This window comes from Dryobates pubescens, chromosome Z (assembly GCF_014839835.1).
Source record: "Dryobates pubescens isolate bDryPub1 chromosome Z, bDryPub1.pri, whole genome shotgun sequence".
Taxonomy (NCBI): domain Eukaryota; kingdom Metazoa; phylum Chordata; class Aves; order Piciformes; family Picidae; genus Dryobates; species Dryobates pubescens.
Window position 1 is genome coordinate 42308492 of NC_071657.1, and position 21159 is coordinate 42329650.

Below are 21159 nucleotides of genomic sequence, written 5' to 3' on the forward strand. Positions count from 1 at the left end.
ATTGCCATTGTTCTTTCATGGGAAGCATTACAGCAGGAATTATTGCTCATCTGAGGTAAACAAACAGCCTGACACAACCCACTGTGAAACATGGTTTACCACTTCTGATGATACATGGAAGCACATCTGAAAAACTGAAATGAGTAGCATCTTGTTTGTTTTCGTCCTTTGGGGAAGTTTATCAATAACCAAAACCTGCTAGAAGTTAGCACATGTATGAAGTGACAAAATCTGTACTGAAGAAAGATACAGGCTTTAACAATATAGCAGATGAAAATTTAATGGCAGTCTATTGCTGAAGGGTTTAGTATATGCAAAATTATGAATTTCTTAAATCTTCTGAAATCTTTCATTACTTTCTAAATGCACAAATACACTGGCAGAAATACTTGCATGCTACAATATTTTGTGTTCCCTTAAAAGAACAAAAGAGAAAAATAATTAATGGATTATTAATTAGTGTTTCATTTTTAATCAGCATTTGCAGTTATGGTAGATCATTTTTTTCTTTGTGGAAGACAGCACATGCATTGCTATCAGTAACAATATGGTGCCTTGTTTCCAGATTTTTTTAAAGTTGTTTTCTTTTTCCAAAAAAATGAATCAACTATTTCAGATTTTTTTTCTGTTTACAGAGCCAGCCATCCTATACTAATCCAAACAGTTTTAATGGTAAATTATTTTCTTTTCACTTTGTGAGAAGTTCTATTCACACTTCTCATTTTGTGTTTGTGGATGTACCACTGTGTAAAAAGCTGCAAGGTAGGGGGAAAACAAAAACAAACAAGCAAAAAGGGGGGGGGGGAACATAAAAGTAGGTATTTAGCTTTATTTTTGGGAGCTTTGAATGAGGAATTGAATTCTGACTGTGAATCACTCGCAGGTCAATTTCTATGATGACAAAATATTAAGCAACAGAAATTACTACTTGATTTCATTTAAGCATGGTTTCTCATCTGGCTGAGACACACTCTTTTCTTTGCAGGAAGAGATTCTGCCCCTAATAGAGAGGGAATGTCAGACAGTCAAATAAATCAAGTAGCAGCTGACCACAGAGTCAAAATTGCCATGATAAACAGCCTTATGTATACTAGAAATTCAGTCAGCCAGCCAGGCAAACATAAGGGAAACAACCAACAAATCAGCTGTTCAAGTTTATTGGACTTTTGGAAGGGAAGAGATGGCACAGGTACAAGGGGGACAGGAAAATAAAAAGGCATAAGCAGCATGAACAAGACTGCAGCTTTTAAAAAGATTTCACTGTACCTCTTTATTAGTGGAGGCTTCTGCTGTACTGCAGACATCCTGGGGACGCTGCCTACTTGACGATTCAGCACCCCGAGGTGAAGAGGAATCTGGAGATGGAGACTGGTGTGGCAAGAAATTAAACAATAATCTGAGTGACCAGCGTAGAAATTATTTCTTATTTTCCTCTAACTTGGTAGAGGAAACATTTGATACAAGAGGGGAAAGGGAAGAGGAAAAAAAAAAAACACAACACAATACAAAGCCAACAAGACAAACACATATAAAAATTGAATAACCCTCTCAGTGAACTTATTCTGAACAGATAAATCTTTCTACAAAGCACCTTTGTTTATTTGTCAGTAACATGAAATTAAGCAGATGGAAAAACAAAAAGCTGTACTCTGTGGCAAGCAACATTCAGCTAAAAACTGTGGTAAAACTGTATTTTTGCAAGGTGAATGAAAGATTGCCTGATATTGGTACTGGGCCAACTACTTAGGCTTAATGTCAGAATTACTCTTTGCGGCAGTTACAGGACTTTCATTGGCACAAGTACATGACTACTACATGCAGGTAAACGACTGTGACCTTACTGAAGGCTGCAGGCAGTGCATACATCTTAAATTAGAATAGAATAGAATAGAATAGAATAAACCAGGTTGGAAGAGACCTTCAAGATCATCGCGTCCAACCCATCAACCAATCCAACACCGCCCAAGCAACTAACCCACAGCACCAAGCACCCTGTCAAGTCTTCTCCTAAAAACCTCCAGTGATGGCGACTCCACCACCTCCCCAGGCAGCCCATTCCAATGTGCAATCACTCTTTCTGTATAGAACTTTTTTCTAACATCCAGCCTGAATCTCCCCTGGCGCAGCCTGAGACTGTGTCCTCTTGTTCTGACATTCTAGGAAATAAAAGATAAAGCCACAAAGAAGTAAGCCGTCATGGGAGAGAGGTGAATTGACCATGACCAGAATGAAGGCATTCAGCTAAAGATTGCCTAGTTGTCAAATAGGGAAAAGTGAAAAAAAAAAAAAGACTCTGAATTCCCTGTAAATACACACGCTCTCAAGTACAATTAACCTAAAGTGTTGAACTAGTCTAATCTGAGCAGAGGTAGGCTGCAGCGGTCATTAACAAATGTTATTCCATCACCTTAGAAAACAATTTTTACAAATTGGACACAGTAATAGTAGTGTGTCCAAGGACTTATGAATATACTCAAGGACAATTAAATATCAGTGTAATCAGGGACTATGATTCCTCATACTAGGTATAGCATGAACTTGGAAAATATTTTACAGTTTATGCAATAATCTCAGTATTATACTTGCTCTCTAGATCAGATTTCCTAATTTTATTCCCTTTACCATAAACAATTCAGTGGAGAAACTGTCTTTCCAGTCATGTCCTAGTCATTCGTGATCACTGGGAATGTCATAGCAGAAAAACAAAGGAGATAGCACAGAAAAGCAGTATCATGGAATATCTAATTCTAAGTGATTCATCAGCACTTATCTTGGTAAAGGGAGAGAATGTTTTAGGAAAATAATGACATCAGGGTACTGTAGGATTAAGCTTCAATGAGCAAACAAAGAAACAAAGTAAAGCATATCATACTTTAGTATCATATATTTCCACACCAAAAAAAAAAAAGAAAAAAAATCTTCTAAATGCTTGAAAGCTCTCATATTCACACACAACAGTGATTACAATAAAATATATCACTTAAACCAGACATTAAGAAATGTTAAACCATATAAAATGTATTAAGAGTTACTACAGTAGGAAAAAATACTTTTACTCAGCTATTTTCATCTGCAGAGTATCAGAATTAAGCAACCATCTAAAAGATCAGAGATTTTCTTGTGTTCCGTTTGAATGTCTGCTCAAATTTTTCAGAGGACAAAAACCACCAGAAAACAGTAACAAAACCCCAACAAACCACCACCCAAAACCACAGAGAAAACCCCTCAAAAACCAAAACTACCAATCCCAAACATCCTTCAAAATTTGCTACACTACATGACATGAGTGCTGTCCCCAAAAGCATTTGTACAAAAATGTTCCGTCTTTGAAGAATAAACACTGAGTTCTCTTCTGTGTAATAGAATATTAGAATAGAATAGAATTAACCAGGTTGAGAAAAGACCTTTGAGATCATCAAGTCCAACCCATCACCCAACACCACCTTATCAAATAAAGCATGGTACCAAGCACCCCATCCAGTCTCTTCCTAAACACCTCCAGGGATGGTGACTCCACCACTTCCCTGGGCAGCACATTTCAATGGCAAATCACTCTTTCTGTAAAGAACTTCTTCCTAACATCCAGCCTAAACCTCCCCTGGTAATGCACTTTTAGAGGTATCACATACAACACACAAGGAAAGTATGCATTCACAGATACAACAAGAAATATTTTTATAATCATAGCAGACAGACAATTTGCATAACTGCTCAAAACACTGCAGCTGCAGTCGGAAATAAATTCTTAGCAGCTGCTTCGTTGTCTGTTTGCAAAACAAGTTTCAGAAACTTAGCAAAAGTGCTGTCAGCACAAACATACTAAGTTCACATGAGGCATGCTGTTACTACACAGAGTTCCACCAAAGGAATTGCAAAGTGTTTTCTTGAGTGCAGCAACAGAAAATACCAGTCACCCCATTTCTCCTCTTAAATACGTACTTACATGATTTTTCTTATGATACTCAACCTGGTACATCCAGAAATTCTCCATTTCAGTTTTGCTGTTGTGTGACTCTAAGTAACGTGCAAACCAGTTAACCTGAGAAATCTTCCTTGCTATCACACATCCTTGCTTGCCATGAAGAAGGATTTAGTAACAGAACTTGTAACAGGAGAGGACTGTGTTGCATCTAACCTATCCAGCTCAACCCAGCTGGTTATTGAACAGATCATGAAGACAAACATAGCAGACACAACTTCAGAGACAACCACCTGCTTGCGCTTTATCAAAGCAGTGTTGTTTTACTAGCTTTCAGCAGCAACGTATTTGGAAAGAATAAAACCAAGTGGGTCATATAATCACATACAAGGCTGAGATAGGGGATGAAATGAACAAATACTTCAGCAATCTAAGGTTCACTTAACAAAAGGCCATTACTTATATAATGCTAATGCCCACCTACAGGCTTCTTGGCAGAGGAATGGTAAATACACTCCTCCTGTACATTAGTTCAGAGGAGAAAAATGGATAAAGCAAGGCTTTTAAATTGATTTTATTTTAGTGATAGGAAGTCCTCTGACAGGTATCCACACACATTATGCAAAGGTCAAAGCACTGTGAAATGTTTGGGTCAACCATTCAAGTATAGTCAGATACATAATTTCACAAGCACTGCCCAGTACAGCACATCTATGTCAGTAAATCTCTTAGTTCACTAAAACATAAACAGACTGTGAATATATAGGTTTTGGACAGCCTAAATTAATGATAAAGCATGGAGTTGAAAGCTAAATTTCATTACAATACAACTAATCATCATTATTGTTTAAAATTTGCTTTAGCTATACTGTTGAAAATTCAGGGGTTTAAAAAATAAAAGCAACTCAAAACTATTGCATACATAGATGCATAGTGTGGCATAATCTATGCAATTTAATTTATGACTTTGACATAAGGATGAAATTAAAATTTGTACTGTAATCCTGGTGGTGTAATTGTAACTGTGGTCTTACTGCCTCTGCACATACCTACTGCACTAACCCATCAGTTTGCTGGGTGATCCAGGACCTGCCCCCTGCCAGTTTGCGCAGACAGAATTGTTTGGGTTGGAAAATACCTTCAAGAGCAACAAGTACATGATCTAACTACCAAGTCTGGTGCTAAACCATGTCCTTTAGCAACCCCTGTTAGGGGTAGGGATTCTGCCAGCTCCTAGGGGAGCCTATTCCTGAGCTTAACGCCCTTTCCAGTAAAGAAGTTTCTTCTGATATCCAAACTAAACCTACACTGGTGTGACTTGAGGCCATTTGCTCTTCTTCCAGCACTTGTTACTAGGGAGAGGAGACGAACATCACAGAATCAAAGAACTGTCATGGTTGGAAGGGACCTCAAAGATTATCGAGTTCCAACCCCCTGTCATGGGCAGGACACCTTACACTAGATCAGATTGCTCAGAGCCCCATCCAGCCTGGCCTTAAAAACCTCCAGGGACAGGGCGTCCACTACCTCCCTGGGCAATCTGTTTCAGTGTCTACTACCACCATGGTGAAGAACTTTTTCCTAACATTCAATCTGAATCTGGGTAAAAATTAGAGGGAAGACAAAAAATGACCACCCAACCAGGATGAAGAAGTTGATGAGTTATTCTATAGGCAGCTAGAGGCTGTCTCAAGATCACCAGACCTTGTTCTTATGGACAATTTCAACCTGCCTGATATCTGCTGGGAACTTAACACAGAAGAGAGGAGGCAGTCCAGAAGGTTTTTAGAGTGTAGGGAGGATAGATTCTTATCCCAGCTGCTGTGTGAGCCTACCAGCGGTAAGGCTTTGCTTGACCTTCTTTTTACCAATAGAGAAGGGCTCTTGGGAGATGTGGTCGTTGGAGGCTCTCTGGCGTCCAGGGACCATGAAATAATTGAGTTTTCAATATGCAGTCAAGCTAAGAGGGGCAGCAACAAAACCTCCACTCCGGACTTCCAGAGGGTGGACTTCAGGTTACTGAAGGAACTAACTCAGAAGGTACCTTGGGAAACAGCCCTTAAAAACAGGAGTCCAGGAGGGCTGGAGCTACTTCAAGAAAGAATTCTTGAAGGTGCAGGAACAGGCTGTGCCAATGTGCTGGAAGATGAGCTGCCAGGGAAGAGGGCCAGCCTGGATGGGCAATGAACTTCTGAGTGAATTAAGGGAAAAAAAGAGGGTGTATCATCTTTGGAAGGAAGGTGAGGCAACCCATGGAATGTTTAAGGATGTTTCTAGGTCATGCAGGAAAAAAAACTATAGAGGCAAAAGCCCATTTAGAGCCTAGACTGGCCTCTGCTGTGAAGGACAACAAAAAATCCTTCTACAAATATATTAACAGCAAGAGAAGGGTCAAGGACAACCTCCACTCCTTGGTGGACAAGGAGGGGAATATAGTAACTAAAGATGAGGAGAAGGCAGAGGTACTTAACACCTTCTTTGCCTCAATTTTTAATAGCAGGATAGGTTGTCTCCTGGACAACTGGCCTCCTGAGCTGGCAGGTGGATTCAGGGAGCAGTATAGTTCCCCTGTGATCCAAGTGGAAGTAGTTAGAGATCTGCTTAGCCACTTGGATTGCCACAAGTCCATGGGACCGGAAAGGATCCCTCCTAGGGTGCTGAGAGAGCTGGCAGATGAGCTGGCCAAGCCACTCTCCATCATTTTTCAACGGTTCTGGCTCACGAGAGAGAGGTCCCAGATGACTGGAAGCTGGCCAACGTGATGCCCATCCACAAGAAGGGCTGGAAGGAGGAACCAGGGAATTCCAGACCTGTCAGCCTGACCTCAGTGCCAGGCAAGATTATGGAACAGGTCATCTTGAGTGCAATCACACAGCACTTACAGGATGGACAAGGGATCAGGCCCAGCCAGCATGGATTTAGGAAGGGCAGGTCTTGCCTGACCAACCTGATCTCCCTCTATGATCAGGTGACCCTCCTGGTGGATGTGGGGAAGGCTGTGGATGTAGTCTACCTGGACTTCAGCAAGGCCTTTGACACTGTCCCCCACAGCAAACTCCTGGCCAAGCTGTCAGCTTGTGGCTTGGACAGCAGCACTCAGTGCTGGGTTAGGAAGTGGCTGGAGGGCCGAGCCCAGAGAGTGGTGGTGAATGGTGCCACATCCAGCTGGCAGCCAGGCATTAGTGGCGTCCCCCAGGGATCAGTGCTGGGCCCCATCCTGTTCAGTATCTTTATTGATGATCTGGATGAGGGGATTGAGTCCATCACCAGTAAATGTGCAGATGACACCAAGCTGGGGGCAGGTGTGGATCTGTTAGAGGGTTGGAGAGCTCTGCAGAGGGACCTTAACAGGCTGGACAGATGGGCAGAGTCCAACGGCATGAAATTTAACACATCCAAGTGCCGGGTTCTACACATTGGCCACAACAACCCCATGCAGTGCTACAGGCTGGGGTCAGAGTGGCTGGAGAGTGGCCAGGCAGAGAGGGACCTGGGGGTGCTGGTTAATAGTAGGCTGAACATAAGCCAGCAGTGTGCCCAGGTGGCCAAGAAAGCCAGTGGCATCCTGGCCTGTACCAGGATTAGTGTGGCCAGCAGCAGCAGGGAAGTCATTCTGCCCCTGTACTCTGCACTTTGTTGCTGGAAGGTGTCCAGAGAAGAACAACAAAGCTGGGGAGGGGTTTGGAGCACAAGCCCTATGAGGAGAGGCTGAGGGAGCTGGGGTTGCTTAGCCTGGAGAAGAAGAGGCTCAGGGGAGACCTTATTGCTGTCTACAACTACCTGAAGCGAGGTTGTAGCCAGGTGGGGGTTGGTCTCTTCTCCCAGGCAACCAGCACCAGAACAAGAGGACACAGTCTCAAGCTGCACCAGGGGAGGTTTAGGCTGGATGTTAGGAAGAAGTTCGTCACAGAAGCGTGATTGGCAATTGGAATGTGCTGCCCAGGGACATGGTGGAGACACCATCCCTGGAGGTGTTTAGGAAGAGACTGGATGGGGCACTTGGTGCCATGGTTTAGTTGATTCGATAGGGTTGGCTCATACATGCTAGAGTGGTGATTATCACAAACCAGCCACATGCAAGACCTGGGAACAAATCCAATTTGAGGAGTCTTAATTTGAGGAACCTCTACTGATTCAGCTGAAAAAGCCCTGAAAAGATGGATCCTCCAGCCACTTCCCACCATCCGGGCAATGTTTGACAGCCCCACTTGAGAGATCTGACTGTCTGCACACATCTCTGCAAGAGCACCGAATAAACTAGCTCTTTAAAAACAAACACAATGCCCACAAATGTCTCCACAACACCAATGAGTTTCAGTTTTTCAGTAAAGTTCATTGAAGTTACAAAAATACGTATGCTGACCTACACAATAGCTATGTCAAAAGTCTTTGAAGAACAGCTTACAATTCTTACTGATAATAATTACCAAGTTTCAAATACAAAATAAAAATATATGTAAACATCCATAGTGGTTTAGATATGAGAAACAAAAGTCCGAGTGAGCAAACAATAAATATAGCTGAATCTTTTAAGGCAAGATAGTCCTTTATTTTGCCCATTTCAAAGGGCAAGATGGCCACATGAGTCACTACCAGCTAATCATGTAGCACTATAGTCTCATTTTCTGTCTGGCAACTTTGCTTTAACAGAATCTCAGGCTGTACAGATTCTGACTACCTGTCAGATCACACACACATGCCATGCATATAGAGTCTGTCCAGCAGCGCACATGGTGGATAGAGGTCTGCCAGCATAGTTCCTGGAAGCTGATTCAGTTTTGGCAGTTTCTTTCTCAAGCACTTCCTTATCTGTGCTTTCACTTACACTTGCACTTTGAACACAATTTCAGGTGTAAGTTTGAAAAAAATTAGTGTGGATCCCTCCTGTATTTCCAGATGACTTTAACTGTTGCAAGTGCTGTTACAGTTTTCTATAGCACAGAAGAATCACTTGAAATCGCTTTCATCTTTCAATAATTAAAAACCATAATAAAACAAACAGAAAAACAAATTTTAAGGGTAAATGTATCCAGTGCTCAATGCGATTTAAACACTTGTAACCCATCTGGAGGGTATTTATCTTCAAGCAGACCAATAAATAAATGTAAGCTTTCGTCTGTATGATTGATTAGTCAGCATAATGCTTTCTTCCCTGGATATTAAAGTGCTTTTCATTCATCTGTGGGTTTTTACTGATTTTGGGGTAGGGGCTTCTGGGGCGGGTTTTTTCTGTGTAATTTTAAAGACTTTTAGATTATTAATTTTAGATGATAGAAAGATGACCTGTATTCTGTGTGCTCAACCAACAGTTCTAAAAGGTCTGCTCAGAAAAAGAGAATAGAATCCTGTCAATATAAACTCATCTTTATTTAATTTGTTTCTTCCCTTCTCTTTCCCTCTTCCCCCTCTCTGCTCCCTCTCTCTCCCCTCCACCCCCCCGGCTTAGTTCATCTATCACTGAAACCTGCTTAATTATTTAAAACTACCTTCTCTATTGCCTTGTTAATAATACATAACTCCTGCTGTGGAAAAAGTGAGGCAAATTCATCTCCATAAAGACACTCCACTCCACTTCTGGAGTTACTAGAATTGAAAAATCCTGCAACTGAGAAGTCAGAATGTTGAAATAAAATATACCTAACAAAAAAGAAGAGAAAAGCAAAACCATGTGAGCAGTTGTGAGACCCCATATTGGATACTGTGTCCAGTTCTGGGTTCCCCATCATAAGAAGGACACAATGCTGTTGGAGCAAGTCCAGAGGAGGACCACAAAGATGATCCAAGGGCTGGAACACCTCTGCTATGAGGACAAGCTGGGGCTATTCAGCCTGGAGAAGAGAAGACTCTGGAGGGAACTTCCATCTGCCTTTCAATACCTGAAGTGATCCCATGGGAAGACTGGAGAAGTGGTGTTCGCAAGTGTAGCAATTGAACAAGAGGGAATGCTTTGAAGATGAGGGAGAGTAGGTTTAGACTGGATCTTACGAAGAAGTTCTTCAGTATGAAGGTGGTGAGACTTTGGAATAGGTTGCCATGGGAGGTTGTGGTTGTCTCCTCCCTGGGTATGTTCAAGGCCAGGTTGAATAAGGCCTTGAGCAGCCGAGTCTAGTGGAGTGGTGTCCCTGGCCATGGTGGTGCAGTTGGAGTAGATGATCTCCATGGTCCCATCTAACCTAAGCCATTCTATGATTCTACCTTAAGAGCTTGTTTTCAGCTCTGAATCTCTACCATCCATGTATATGGTTTTATGCATTAGGATTTATTCTAACATTGCACTACCTCAAGTGTCTGCAGGGCAAGACAGACTGTGTACACTGATGAAAGGGCTTTGCAAAACTGAATCTTGGAAAGCAGCAACAAACCATGTCCTGCAGTTCAACAAAACTTGTCTTTCATATCTATAAACCTATGGATAACTAAATGGACTTCACAAAAAAAGTCATAGTATTTAGTTCTAAGATGTAGAGTTTCTTCCTGCAAACCACTGTTTTCTTCTGATTGTGGCAGAAGTCAAGAAGGTAGCCTGCTTCTGTTCTGTGGATATGAGAGGACAAGAAAGGTCTTTAAATCCCAGCCAAAACAAAATAATTCAGCTTTTGTGCCTTCAGTGCTTTTTATCAGCAGGTCTCTGTACTTCCACAACTAAGCAAGTGATTATTCTCAAAGCTCTATGGCGCTTTAAAGATGCTTTTTTTAGACCTTCTGCACAATTTCTACTTGTATTCTGAGATATCTACTACACAACACTATTCCTGTTTCCACTTAAACACATGCTCACCTTCAAGTGACAGCCATGCACTGCAGATGTCTTCCCTTTAGACCTTTAAACACCACTATTCCTGTGCTTGGCTATGCATATTCACAGCAGATTTCTGGTGGAGAATCCAATGGAGAATAACAATGGGCAAGACCAGCCTACATGGAGTATGAGCATTTCCTTCCAGTGAGGTAACTGTGTGCATTTAGAAGAACACTTCTGCCTAAAGGGTATCCCCCTCCATCACTCTCAGACACATGCATACCATAAGCTCCATTCTGATCTCCAGCTACAAATATTATTCACTGCAGTGTGAACAGGTTCTCCCCCATTTCACACTCAGAAAACACAACCTAACTGCAGTTCCACGGTCGTCTTTATTATGGGTCAGTGTCATAGGTTCAGTTGAATCTGCTGCTGATATTCAAAACCATGCCAACATCATGCCAGCTTCAAAATTGAAGTTCTGGCTGGAGCAAAGCACCATGGGACTTGAAGTTCAGATTACGACAAAAAGCTTCCTGCTCCGATTGCTGCTTTCACTTTTGGGTTTTGGGATGCTGGGTCTTTTCTGCTGGGCTGGCTGCAGCATGCTTGGGTAGGGGGAACTGGTATGGATGGCTTTTGCTGCTGCTTCTGAATTTCACTGCACGTTTTCTGCAAATAGGCTAAGGTAATTATGCACTGTATCATCTCAGTAAATTCTTTATCTCAATCCAGATGGGGTTTTTTGTGTCACTTTCCTTCCTGTCTGTGTGGGGAGAGAGGCAGGGCTTGTGTGAGTGGGCTGTGCTAACTCAGTAAAGTCAGTTTCTTGCAGTTGTGCAGCTCTAACCGTTATTGTATTTGAAAAAGACATTCTCTCCAGGCCATACCCAAGTGATGGTATGCTGTGGTTTAAAAAAATCATCTGATAAACAGACTTGGAAATACATTAATTGTTCATATCTCATAGGTGTGACAAACTTCAAAGAAAAATAAATCTTAATGCATTTACTTAAAGGACATTGGGAGAATTTTTCAGCTTTTACCAAATACACAAGCAGAACAGCTTTCCCACAAACTAGACATACAGATCATCTTACTCAAGTGAAAGCACGCATCACTAGGTCAGGCACAAGGCACAGGACAGCAAATACTCTCCATTGTTAAATGTTAAGCAAGTACTGTTGTACACTGTTTAAATATTCACATCATGACTACCATCCTATTACAGAATAATAATGAGCAATAGTGAGCAATTTTCTTTTTTTGTTTTATATACCTTCCTAATATTCTTTTTGAGGAGGAATACATAGGAATGACTGAAATTCCTGTGAATAAAACTGGAAATAGGGCATTCTGAAAAAAAAAAAGGATATGGTGACTTGTACCTTTCCTACTGTCATAGTCATTGCATGCCTTTCCTAACAGTCCCAAATTACATCCAACTGCAGGCTAGCTGAATACTTTTGAATGGTTAGCTTCTCAAGATAGTCTCTGGACACTTACAATAGGTATTCTACCAAACATTCTGCTGTGAATGTGTCATCCTAGCACAACACTGAGGAGTAACAGTTGCTTTCTTGTGGGAAAAAAAAGCAAACAAACGAGGTTGTCATATTTAATGAATTTCAACTGCAAATCATTCTTCTGACTCCTTTGCTTCATTGCTCTCCCCTTCAGAGCTCCTACCTAAACAAAAAGTGATTGTTGTTTATATCTAAAGCAGTCTTTCCAGTTTCACTGCTATCTGATTAATGCCACAAAATTATAATAAATATTTGCAATTAAGTTCTTTCCCTAAAAACAAAATGCTGGACAATTTTCAAAGTGGAACTGCAAAATAACTGAAGAAATTAAAAGCATCAAATTTGCATCATTTATCTGCAGCATTTTGATCATTCTGGGGTAAGAAAAATGTGTCTGCCTGAAGGTAAAACACTCTATGTATTTCCCTTTTTTTCAAGGCCAGTGTTACAAATCAGATTGATAAGCATCTCTGGCATATACCAGTTATACTGCAAAGCTCCAGTCTGAAATCTTATTTCTTTCTCAAGGCAGAAAGAAGAAAAAAAAAATCTACATTTAGATGATTTGCCTTCAACTATATTTTCACTAGAATTAATCACTTATGGTAACTTAGCCAACACAACCTAAGTTTATGAATCTACCGATAAGCAATTCTAGGAAGTATTTATTAAACAAAGCACACTGTTCATACTGTTCATGAGTAAAGCAAATACATAGTTCATGTCAGTGAAAACCAAAATTTCTATCCACTCCTAAGACCCTTCTTCTGCAACAAATAGTCCTGCCAATCTGCTACAGATCTTCTAAAATATTTGATTAATATACTTCCTCTTTCAAAGGACACAGACTGCCTGCACATTTACAAGCATTATTTACCATGACACTGAGCTATACTCTATGTCATTATACATATGTTTTGCTTACAACCAGCACTGAAAAATCTCAGTCAGGTTTTTATCTGACAAGCTATGAAAAGTATCTCATGAGAAATTAACTTCTGGTGCACAACGGTAGCTCCTATGTACTTAAATACATTAGGTACATTTATATTAGGAAAATACAGACCAACAGAAACACCTAGAATCATAAGATCATAGAACTGTTGAGGCTGGAAGAGACCTTTGAGATCATCAAGACCAACTGTTCACCTAGAGCTTGCAATCCCACCGCTACTGCTACATTGCCACCACTAAACCATGTCCCTAAGTGCAGACTTCATGCATCTTGTTCTGATACACTCCTAGAACATTACAATAATTGACTTTAAAAATTACAAAGAACACTGGTGTTCTTAAAAAAAAAAAAAAAAGAAAGAAAGAAAAAGACAAAGGTCACAAAAAGTGAGATCAGGTGACCCACCTGGTGGATGTGGGGAGGGCTGTGGATGTAGTCTACCTGGACTTCAGCAAGGCCTTTGACACCGTCCCCCACAGCCAAGCTGTCAGCCTGTGGCTTGGACAGCAGCACTCTGTGCTGGGTTAGGAAGTGGCTGGAGGGCCGAGCCCAGAGAGTGGTGGTGAATGGTGCCACATCCAGCTGGCAGCCAGGCATTAGTGGTGTCCCCCAGGGATCAGTGCTGGGCCCCATCCTGTTCAATATCTTTACTGATGATCTGGACAAGGGGATTGAGTCCATCACCAGTAAATGTGCAGATGACACCAAGCTGGGGGCAGGTGTGGATCTGTTAGAGGGTTGGAGAGCTCTGCAGAGGGACCTTAACAGGCTGGACAGATGGGCAGAGTCCAACTGCATGAGATTTAACACATCTAAGCGCTGAGTTCTACGCATTGGCCACAACAACCCCATGCAGTGCTACAGGCTGGGGTCAGAGTGGCTGGAGAGTGGCCAGGCAGAAAGGGACCTGGGGGTACTGGTTCACAGTAGGCTGAACATGAGCCAGCAGTGTGCCCAGGTAGCCAAGAAGGCCAATGGCAGTTCTGGGCCTTCCAGTTTGGGAAAGATGCTGAGTTGCTGGAAGGTGTCCAAAGAAGGGCAACAAAGCTGGGGAGGAGTTTGGAGTACAAGCCCTGTGAGGAGAGGCCCAGGGAGATGGTGTTGCTTAGCCTGGAGAAGAGGAGGCTCAGAGGAGACCTTATTGCTGTCTACAACTACCAGAAGGGAGGTTGTAGCCAGGTGCGAGTTGGTCTCTTCTCCCAGGCAACCACCAACAGAACAAGAGGACACAGTCCCAAGCTGCACCAGGGGAGGTTTAGGCTGGATGTTAGGAAGTTGTTCTTCAGAGAAAGAGTGATCAGCCATTGGAATGGGCTGCCTAGGGAGGTGGTGGAGTCACCATCCCTGGAGGTGTTTAGGAAGAGACTTGATGAGGTGCTTGGTGCCATAGTTTAGTTGATTAGATAGTGTTGGATGACAGGTTGGACACGATGATCTCAAAGGTCTCTTCCAACCTGGTTTATTCTATTCTATTCTATCATTAAAAAAAACCCAGTTCACAGCAATAAAGGGGATGGAGCAGCTGTTCGTAGTGTAATTATCCTTGAATTAATAGCACAGGCCCACAGGATGGCCTGGTTTTGTCCAACGAATTAATCTATCAGGTGTTTTTGTATCAGGCATAAATTTAATGCAGTTAATAGTGATCTGTGATTTTATTTTATTAGAAATGCACAAAACCCATAAAACTTCATGTAAAGATTATCGTACAGGCAGCTGGAACCACTAACCAGGAACTGATTCCGATGCAAGTTGAGCCTCATGCTAGAAGCACAGAATTTTAGAAAAGCTGATGCTTTAAATGTGAATGATGGTCTTCAATACTTAGAGAATGAATACACTTTACAGGGATAATGTAATATCCCTAGGTTCATGACACATTTCCAGAGCCTGCAAATGTATAAAATCAGCAACTTTTCTGGAATATGAATCTGCTCTATGATATCATCATAAGGAATATTAACAGACTTCTGATGGAACTGTCAGAACTGTTACATGACAGGAAATGAACTTAGAAACCTAGAATTAACAGAAACATTCAGGGACAGATCCTAGAAGACGAAGTGTTTGTCAGCTTTTCAAATATATCCTATAGCCTTGACAATTTTTACAGCATTTGTTTGAGAAAAAAACAAGTATAGAGCTTCAAGTGACAAATTCTTCTACAGCATAACCTTAGTGCTTCATAACAGCAGTGCTTCATAGAGAAAAAACTGGCCCACTGGTAATACACATGCTTATCTCTTATGTGCTCTCCAGATGACAAATTTAAACCACATAAAGCACTACACACTTTGCTGAAGGACAAGTCACAGAGCAAGAACACAAAGCACCCACATTCACTGCCACATATGTCATAATTAAAATACAAAACCTCAGCTGAAAGCTTTGTATACTCACATCTCCCTCTAGTGGCCTCTGGTCATCAGAATCCCTGGTTGGACTGATGTCCTGCCTCATCACCCAGATAGGCTCCTTAGGTTCATCAGGGGTATATGGAGAGCGGATGGTCCTTGTCTTCACCTCCTCAATAGCCTCTTTAATATCTTTGATGGCCAGTGAAATTGCATCTCTCTTTTCCTTGCTGTACCTCTGTACAGATTCTCCTGAACTGGATGTAACTCGAGAACCAGCTGGGAGCTGACCGTTACTTTCATGCCCACCACTGGGAAGAGCATGGCCATGCTCCAAACTCTGCTCTGCCTCTGGCATGTCTTCAGCAGCCTTATCTAAGCTCTGGGAGCTCATGCTCTGCTTCACCTCTGCTACAATTTGATCAATGTCCTCCTCTTGTTCATAACTATCCATTCTTGGGTAGGGTGCAAACTCTGCTTCCTTCTCAGGGCTGTCAGACTCTCCATCAGATCGTTCATCATAATGGTGAAGGCGGGCACCAAGCGCTTCCTTGCGGTAATTGTCAACTTCCTCTCTTTCCCGCTCATATTGTTGGATCCCCTCCCTAACATCGATGTCTGGTGTATCTCCTATCTCCTCATACACATGCTCCTGCAGTCCATAGTCAGCATAAGGCTCAGCATACTGCTCATCCTCTCCTCGGTGGAAGAGCCTGTGTGTATAGACATACCCCGAGTATGCTGCATTCATGGCTTCCTCGTGTTCAATGGAATGGAAATGCAAGTGATTGGGCAATGTTCGGTTGTGAATGGCCTCACCATGCTCAGCCTCAGCATTCTCTGTGTACTCCTCAGACTCAGGCCTGTACTGTACTGCGTACGCGCTCTCATCTTCATTTTCCTGGACCCTCTCTGTGTCATAATTGTCCTCCACTGTGGCTATCACATCCCCTTCTGCAGTATCTGTGTGATTGTGGAAACCACTCTCAGTGCTGGCTGACCGAGCTAACATCCCTTCTTCCTCCTGCCCAGACAGGCCTCCTTGGCTGCTGTTTGTATGCCTTGGGTAGCGAGTTGCATGCTCCTCCTCCACTTCTGGGTGCTGCAGGTCAGCCTCCACTGACTCATTCACTGCTCCATTTGGTGGCTCTTCACTTACCGCCCCCTCAGGTGGTCCAACCAAATGGTTCATGGCAAGTTCTGGTGGGCAGGTCACTTACTCTATTGACATTTTGTCTATCACAGCTGGAAAGAAATAAAAAACAAACAAACAACAAAAAACAAACCTATGATGTTACTCTTAAAAAAAAAATAAAAGAGGAGTTAATAAACAGAAGCAACAAAAGGCACTCTTCCTACCCCAGCAGAATAATGCATGACTTCATCTGCTCTGAAGTCAGATGACAGCCAGCACAACAGTATGACCTGCCATGAAAATTATCTTCAACAGCAGCAACCAAAAACAATCATGTTGGGGACTTTACTTCTCACTTCTATAGACAAATTATTTGTATAAGAATTATTTCCAAGCAAACCCTTGGAGATGCTGTGGACTGCTGTGGCACTTTGATGACATTGGCAAGCACATGTTAGGAAAGTTAAGTTTTGCCAGAGGTTCAGCCACAGCGGAGATATGAAAGACATACTCCACCTTTGCTACAACAGTATCCCTGCAGCTCAGTAACTCAGTGCAAAGCAAGGATGTTGTAATGCAGAATGACAAATTTAATCCCATCGCAGGAGACTGCAGCTGCTCAGACACATGACAGCTACGTACACTACACTACTTCAGTATGGTATCTGCAGCCAAGCAAGTCATCCTATGCACTCTCAAAAGATCATTAGAAATAAAAATACACTCTCAGGGTATCTGAAGCACTTCTTCCTTCTCCCTAGAGGAGCACATGACTGCTAGATACAATGCAGTCACCTCTGTGGAATGTACTTATAATCATGTAAGATGATTTCGGCACCAAACATCTTTCCTAAAACACGGTGAAGGTCTTACTAGTATTCATAACCATGAATATGAAACTAGTAAGGTATCTCAGCCTTCCTAGATGAATAAAAACATCAAAGGATGATACTAAAGAGGTCTGACAATAATAATAGATACGGAGGCCACAGAAATGAGGAAACTCCTTAAGAATGCATATTAGCTTCTACATGTTTCATAGCTCTGTCAGGACTATCTGGCTCATCAGGTTTCATTTTCATGTAAAACCTTCAGCTGCTTTGAACCTTGTCTTGTGTTTTCAAAATGCAGTGTCATAGAGAGGGCATTTTATATCTTTTTTTGGCCCCCCAGTCAAACAGTATGTGCATAAGAACAATACGGCTCTATACTCTGAATTACTGATACATACTAAAGAAAAGGTACCTGTTGGAAGACTTCTAACTTGATGGCTGTATAAAACTATGTGTCAATAACCAATCAGAAAAAATAATGAAAATGTAAAATAGATCTTAAACAAAATCTACTGAACTGGGGCAAGACAGTTCAAATGACACTTTGCTGACTAAATGAGCTCTGTACAAAAAAGCAATGGGAACAAGTTCCTGCAAAAGAAACCAATAGTAATTTCAATTGCCTTCTACTACAAAAGTTGATAGGCAGGTAAGGCTATGTGAGAGTTAGTTGTGCTATATCTCCACGGAAAATTCAGTGGCTGCAGCTTTCAGCTCAGCAAAAAACTTCTTGGTGGAAGCAAAACCCACCTTGGCCCTTGTTCCAAACACATCTTTTCATTTTCAGAAACAGCAGATACATAGCCTTTGCAAATCTAGCATGCTGGGTTTAACCTCTGAGACTTGCCTCTCCCATCCTCATTACAAGGGAGAAAAATGCATAGTATACCACACAGTTTATAAGAAAATGCAGTTGTAAAATAATAGCTAATAAATCACCTTAACCGAACAGATAGAAGTATTCTACAAAAATTAATCACTTTTCAAAATAAATATGAAAAAAATCAGTTTGTTTTTTTCAGCTAAAGGAGGCATATTAGTAAGAAACCTTCAGTGACAAGGTAAGGGATTTCCCAGCTAAGACTTGCACAACACCAGAAAAGAATGTGCAGCACACAGGTGTGCATGCAAGTGTGTACCAGAGCTAACAAACTAAACATTCTCCTGCCTGCAGTATGAGAGAATACACACCTGAGAGGTCATCTGATCTCAGAAATAAAGACACAGCTCCCATCTGAAAGACATCATACTCTCCCATGACCTAGTCAGAACAGCAGCTGTGCTCCAATAATTGAACATACATGGGAAAGTGCTCTGTAAGCAAATTTAGCTTTGCACTTAGGACTTGATGGGTGAATCTGTCTCCAGAATACTGAAATCAGAGGCTGAGTACTACTGTAGCTATCTCTTTGCTGAAGGTTAAAATACATCCCTCCCTGAAAAGAAGAAAAATTAAACATCTCTACATATTTCTCATGCAACATGAGAAAAAGTGAAAACAAGAGTGTTCAGATCCAGTCTGATTTGTCATTTGTTTCCCAAGTCCATATGTATAATTGTTTCCTTTCTTGTGCATGCAGGGAAAAATTAAACTTCTTTTTTAAAAAAACTGTTACACCAACTATGCCTTTTAGAATTTGTTTTTTTAAGAGCCTTATTCATACTTCCACAGTCTAATCCCTGGTATAAAACATCACACTCTCAGTAAGTCTGTGAACTGTCTCAAAACTAATCTGTGTGCCATCTGGAGCCAAGATTCCAGATAAACACTGGGGGTTTTGTCACATATTGGGTAACAGGATAACTCCAATTGGAAGGCACTGCAGGAGGTTTCCACTTCAAGCTCTACCCAAAGCACAGCCAGCTCTGAGCTCAGATCAAGCTGGAGACAGCATAGTCAGGGCCCTGGCTTCACTGCTGGGCTATCTCTGTGAGGAAAATGTTTTCCTTCTTGCAGTTTGGCTTTCCACTGTTCCACACACTACTGTGAAGAGCCTGACTGCATATTCTCCTGCTGTATGAGTCTAAAGCCATCTCTCCTCCCAGCTATTCCAGACTGGGTTCTACAGTCTCTACTTCCAGTGCAAAGGCTGGAGTTTCAAAAACTACCTATGCTTTTCCATACTCCAGCACACAAACCAGTCTTATTTGTACAGATACAGTTAACTCACAAGAGACAGGACCACATGCTACCTCAAAAAACCAACATAATGTTTTAGCAAATCTTGTCTTAGAGATTCACATTAAAAATATCTTTTATTAGGTTTTGGGTTGGTTTGGGTTTTGCTTTTTGTTTTGTTTTTTTTTAAAGACACCCTGCGGTATAAAATGGCTGTAAATTTAATTGCATGTGCAATGCTCCCTTAGAGAGAACTGCCATGGTCGGGCCAAATGAGCCCAGCATGAACCCAGACAGGCCCTGATGTGTCTAGACATGGTCCCCATCTCCCCTGCTCCTTCCTGCAGAAAGTCAGGGTAATGCAGGAAAAAGAACAAAGGGACAGGACCCAAAGTGTCTGGTAAACAAGTTTCCTTCTGGGGTTAAGAACACATGTGCTGGCCACTGCTTCTCCCAGACCAGGCCTATGTTTCTGCCTTTTATGGCCACAGCCTGGTGGAATTCCTTTTCGTCGGGTAACTGTTCACTGGCTTCAGTTGCCCTACTGGCCCAATTGAATCTTGGGCAAGATTCATACACAGACTGATTTCTAGTTGCCTTTGCCTTGCCTTGTTTGAACCTGCACTGCCTGCTTGGGTCTGCCTCGCTTGAAGCTGCCTCACGTTGTCTTGCCTCGAGTTGCCCAGTCCAGCGCCTGGGATTAAAGTCATAAGCCTACTCACTGCAAGCTAGAAAAGCCACAGCCTTAGAGCCAAGCCTTGATTCCCCTTGCATCAAGAATTTTGCTGTGCCTCAGTGTACCCAGGACGATGCAAGAGCCTGTCACAAGAAGCATCGTAAACTGCCTGCTGTCCTGCTGGAGCCAAGCCAACCTTGAGACCCTGTAGCCTTCCCGCCAGCAAGCAGCCATGCCTGGTGCACGACAGTGCCCCCAAAAGCCTCAACAGCTATACACAGCAGCAGCACTCCCCACTGGGGTGGAATCATCTGCGACTAATTAATTCATTGCCTCTTTGGCTTAATGGTTCCTGTCGAGTCTCCCCGCCCTGTGGTTGAGAGTCATTTCACTCCTGGGGATTCTCTCTTTCTGTTACTCCTACTGGTTTGCTGAAATTGTTAAAATTGTTATATTTGCCTACATACTGTACATTCTCAGTGTAAATACATATATTCTAACCATACATCTAACCTATTTGATACATTTTGGCAATTTTTAATATTAATAAAAAGTTATTAATATTTTTATTAATATCTATATGTGCCCTAACTTAATTAAAAATTCAATAAACTCCTTAACAAGAACTCACCACCTCTCCTGTGTCAGACAGCTCTCACTTTTGTGATTTGTAGCCTGCCTGGGGAACCCACCTGCTTCTGCTGTCATGTGCTAACTAAAGGAATCTAAAACAGCTTTCAGCAAAAAAAGCTGTGAAAAGTATGTTTCTTGCCAATCTGCAAAAGCACCTAGACAGTGGCACTAACACCCCATCACATGCACATACATACAAACATACTGATAAGGCTGAACAACTATGAGCACTCATAATATCATAGCTGTGAAACAGAAAATCTGCAC

General features: G+C 41.9%; 1 protein-coding gene across 1 annotated transcript in view; it reads right to left on the bottom strand.

Moving 5' to 3' along the window:
- APBA1 (amyloid beta precursor protein binding family A member 1) overlaps positions 1-21159 on the bottom strand; it is a 102281-nt gene that overhangs the window by 23402 nt on the left and 57720 nt on the right. The window contains exons 3-4 of the mRNA XM_054178072.1: positions 15543-16741; positions 1267-1368 (exon numbers count right to left, since the gene is read on the bottom strand). Coding sequence (XP_054034047.1) covers positions 1267-1368; positions 15543-16688 — 1248 coding nt within the window. The 5' untranslated portion in view covers positions 16689-16741. The remainder of the gene's footprint in view (positions 1-1266; positions 1369-15542; positions 16742-21159) is intronic.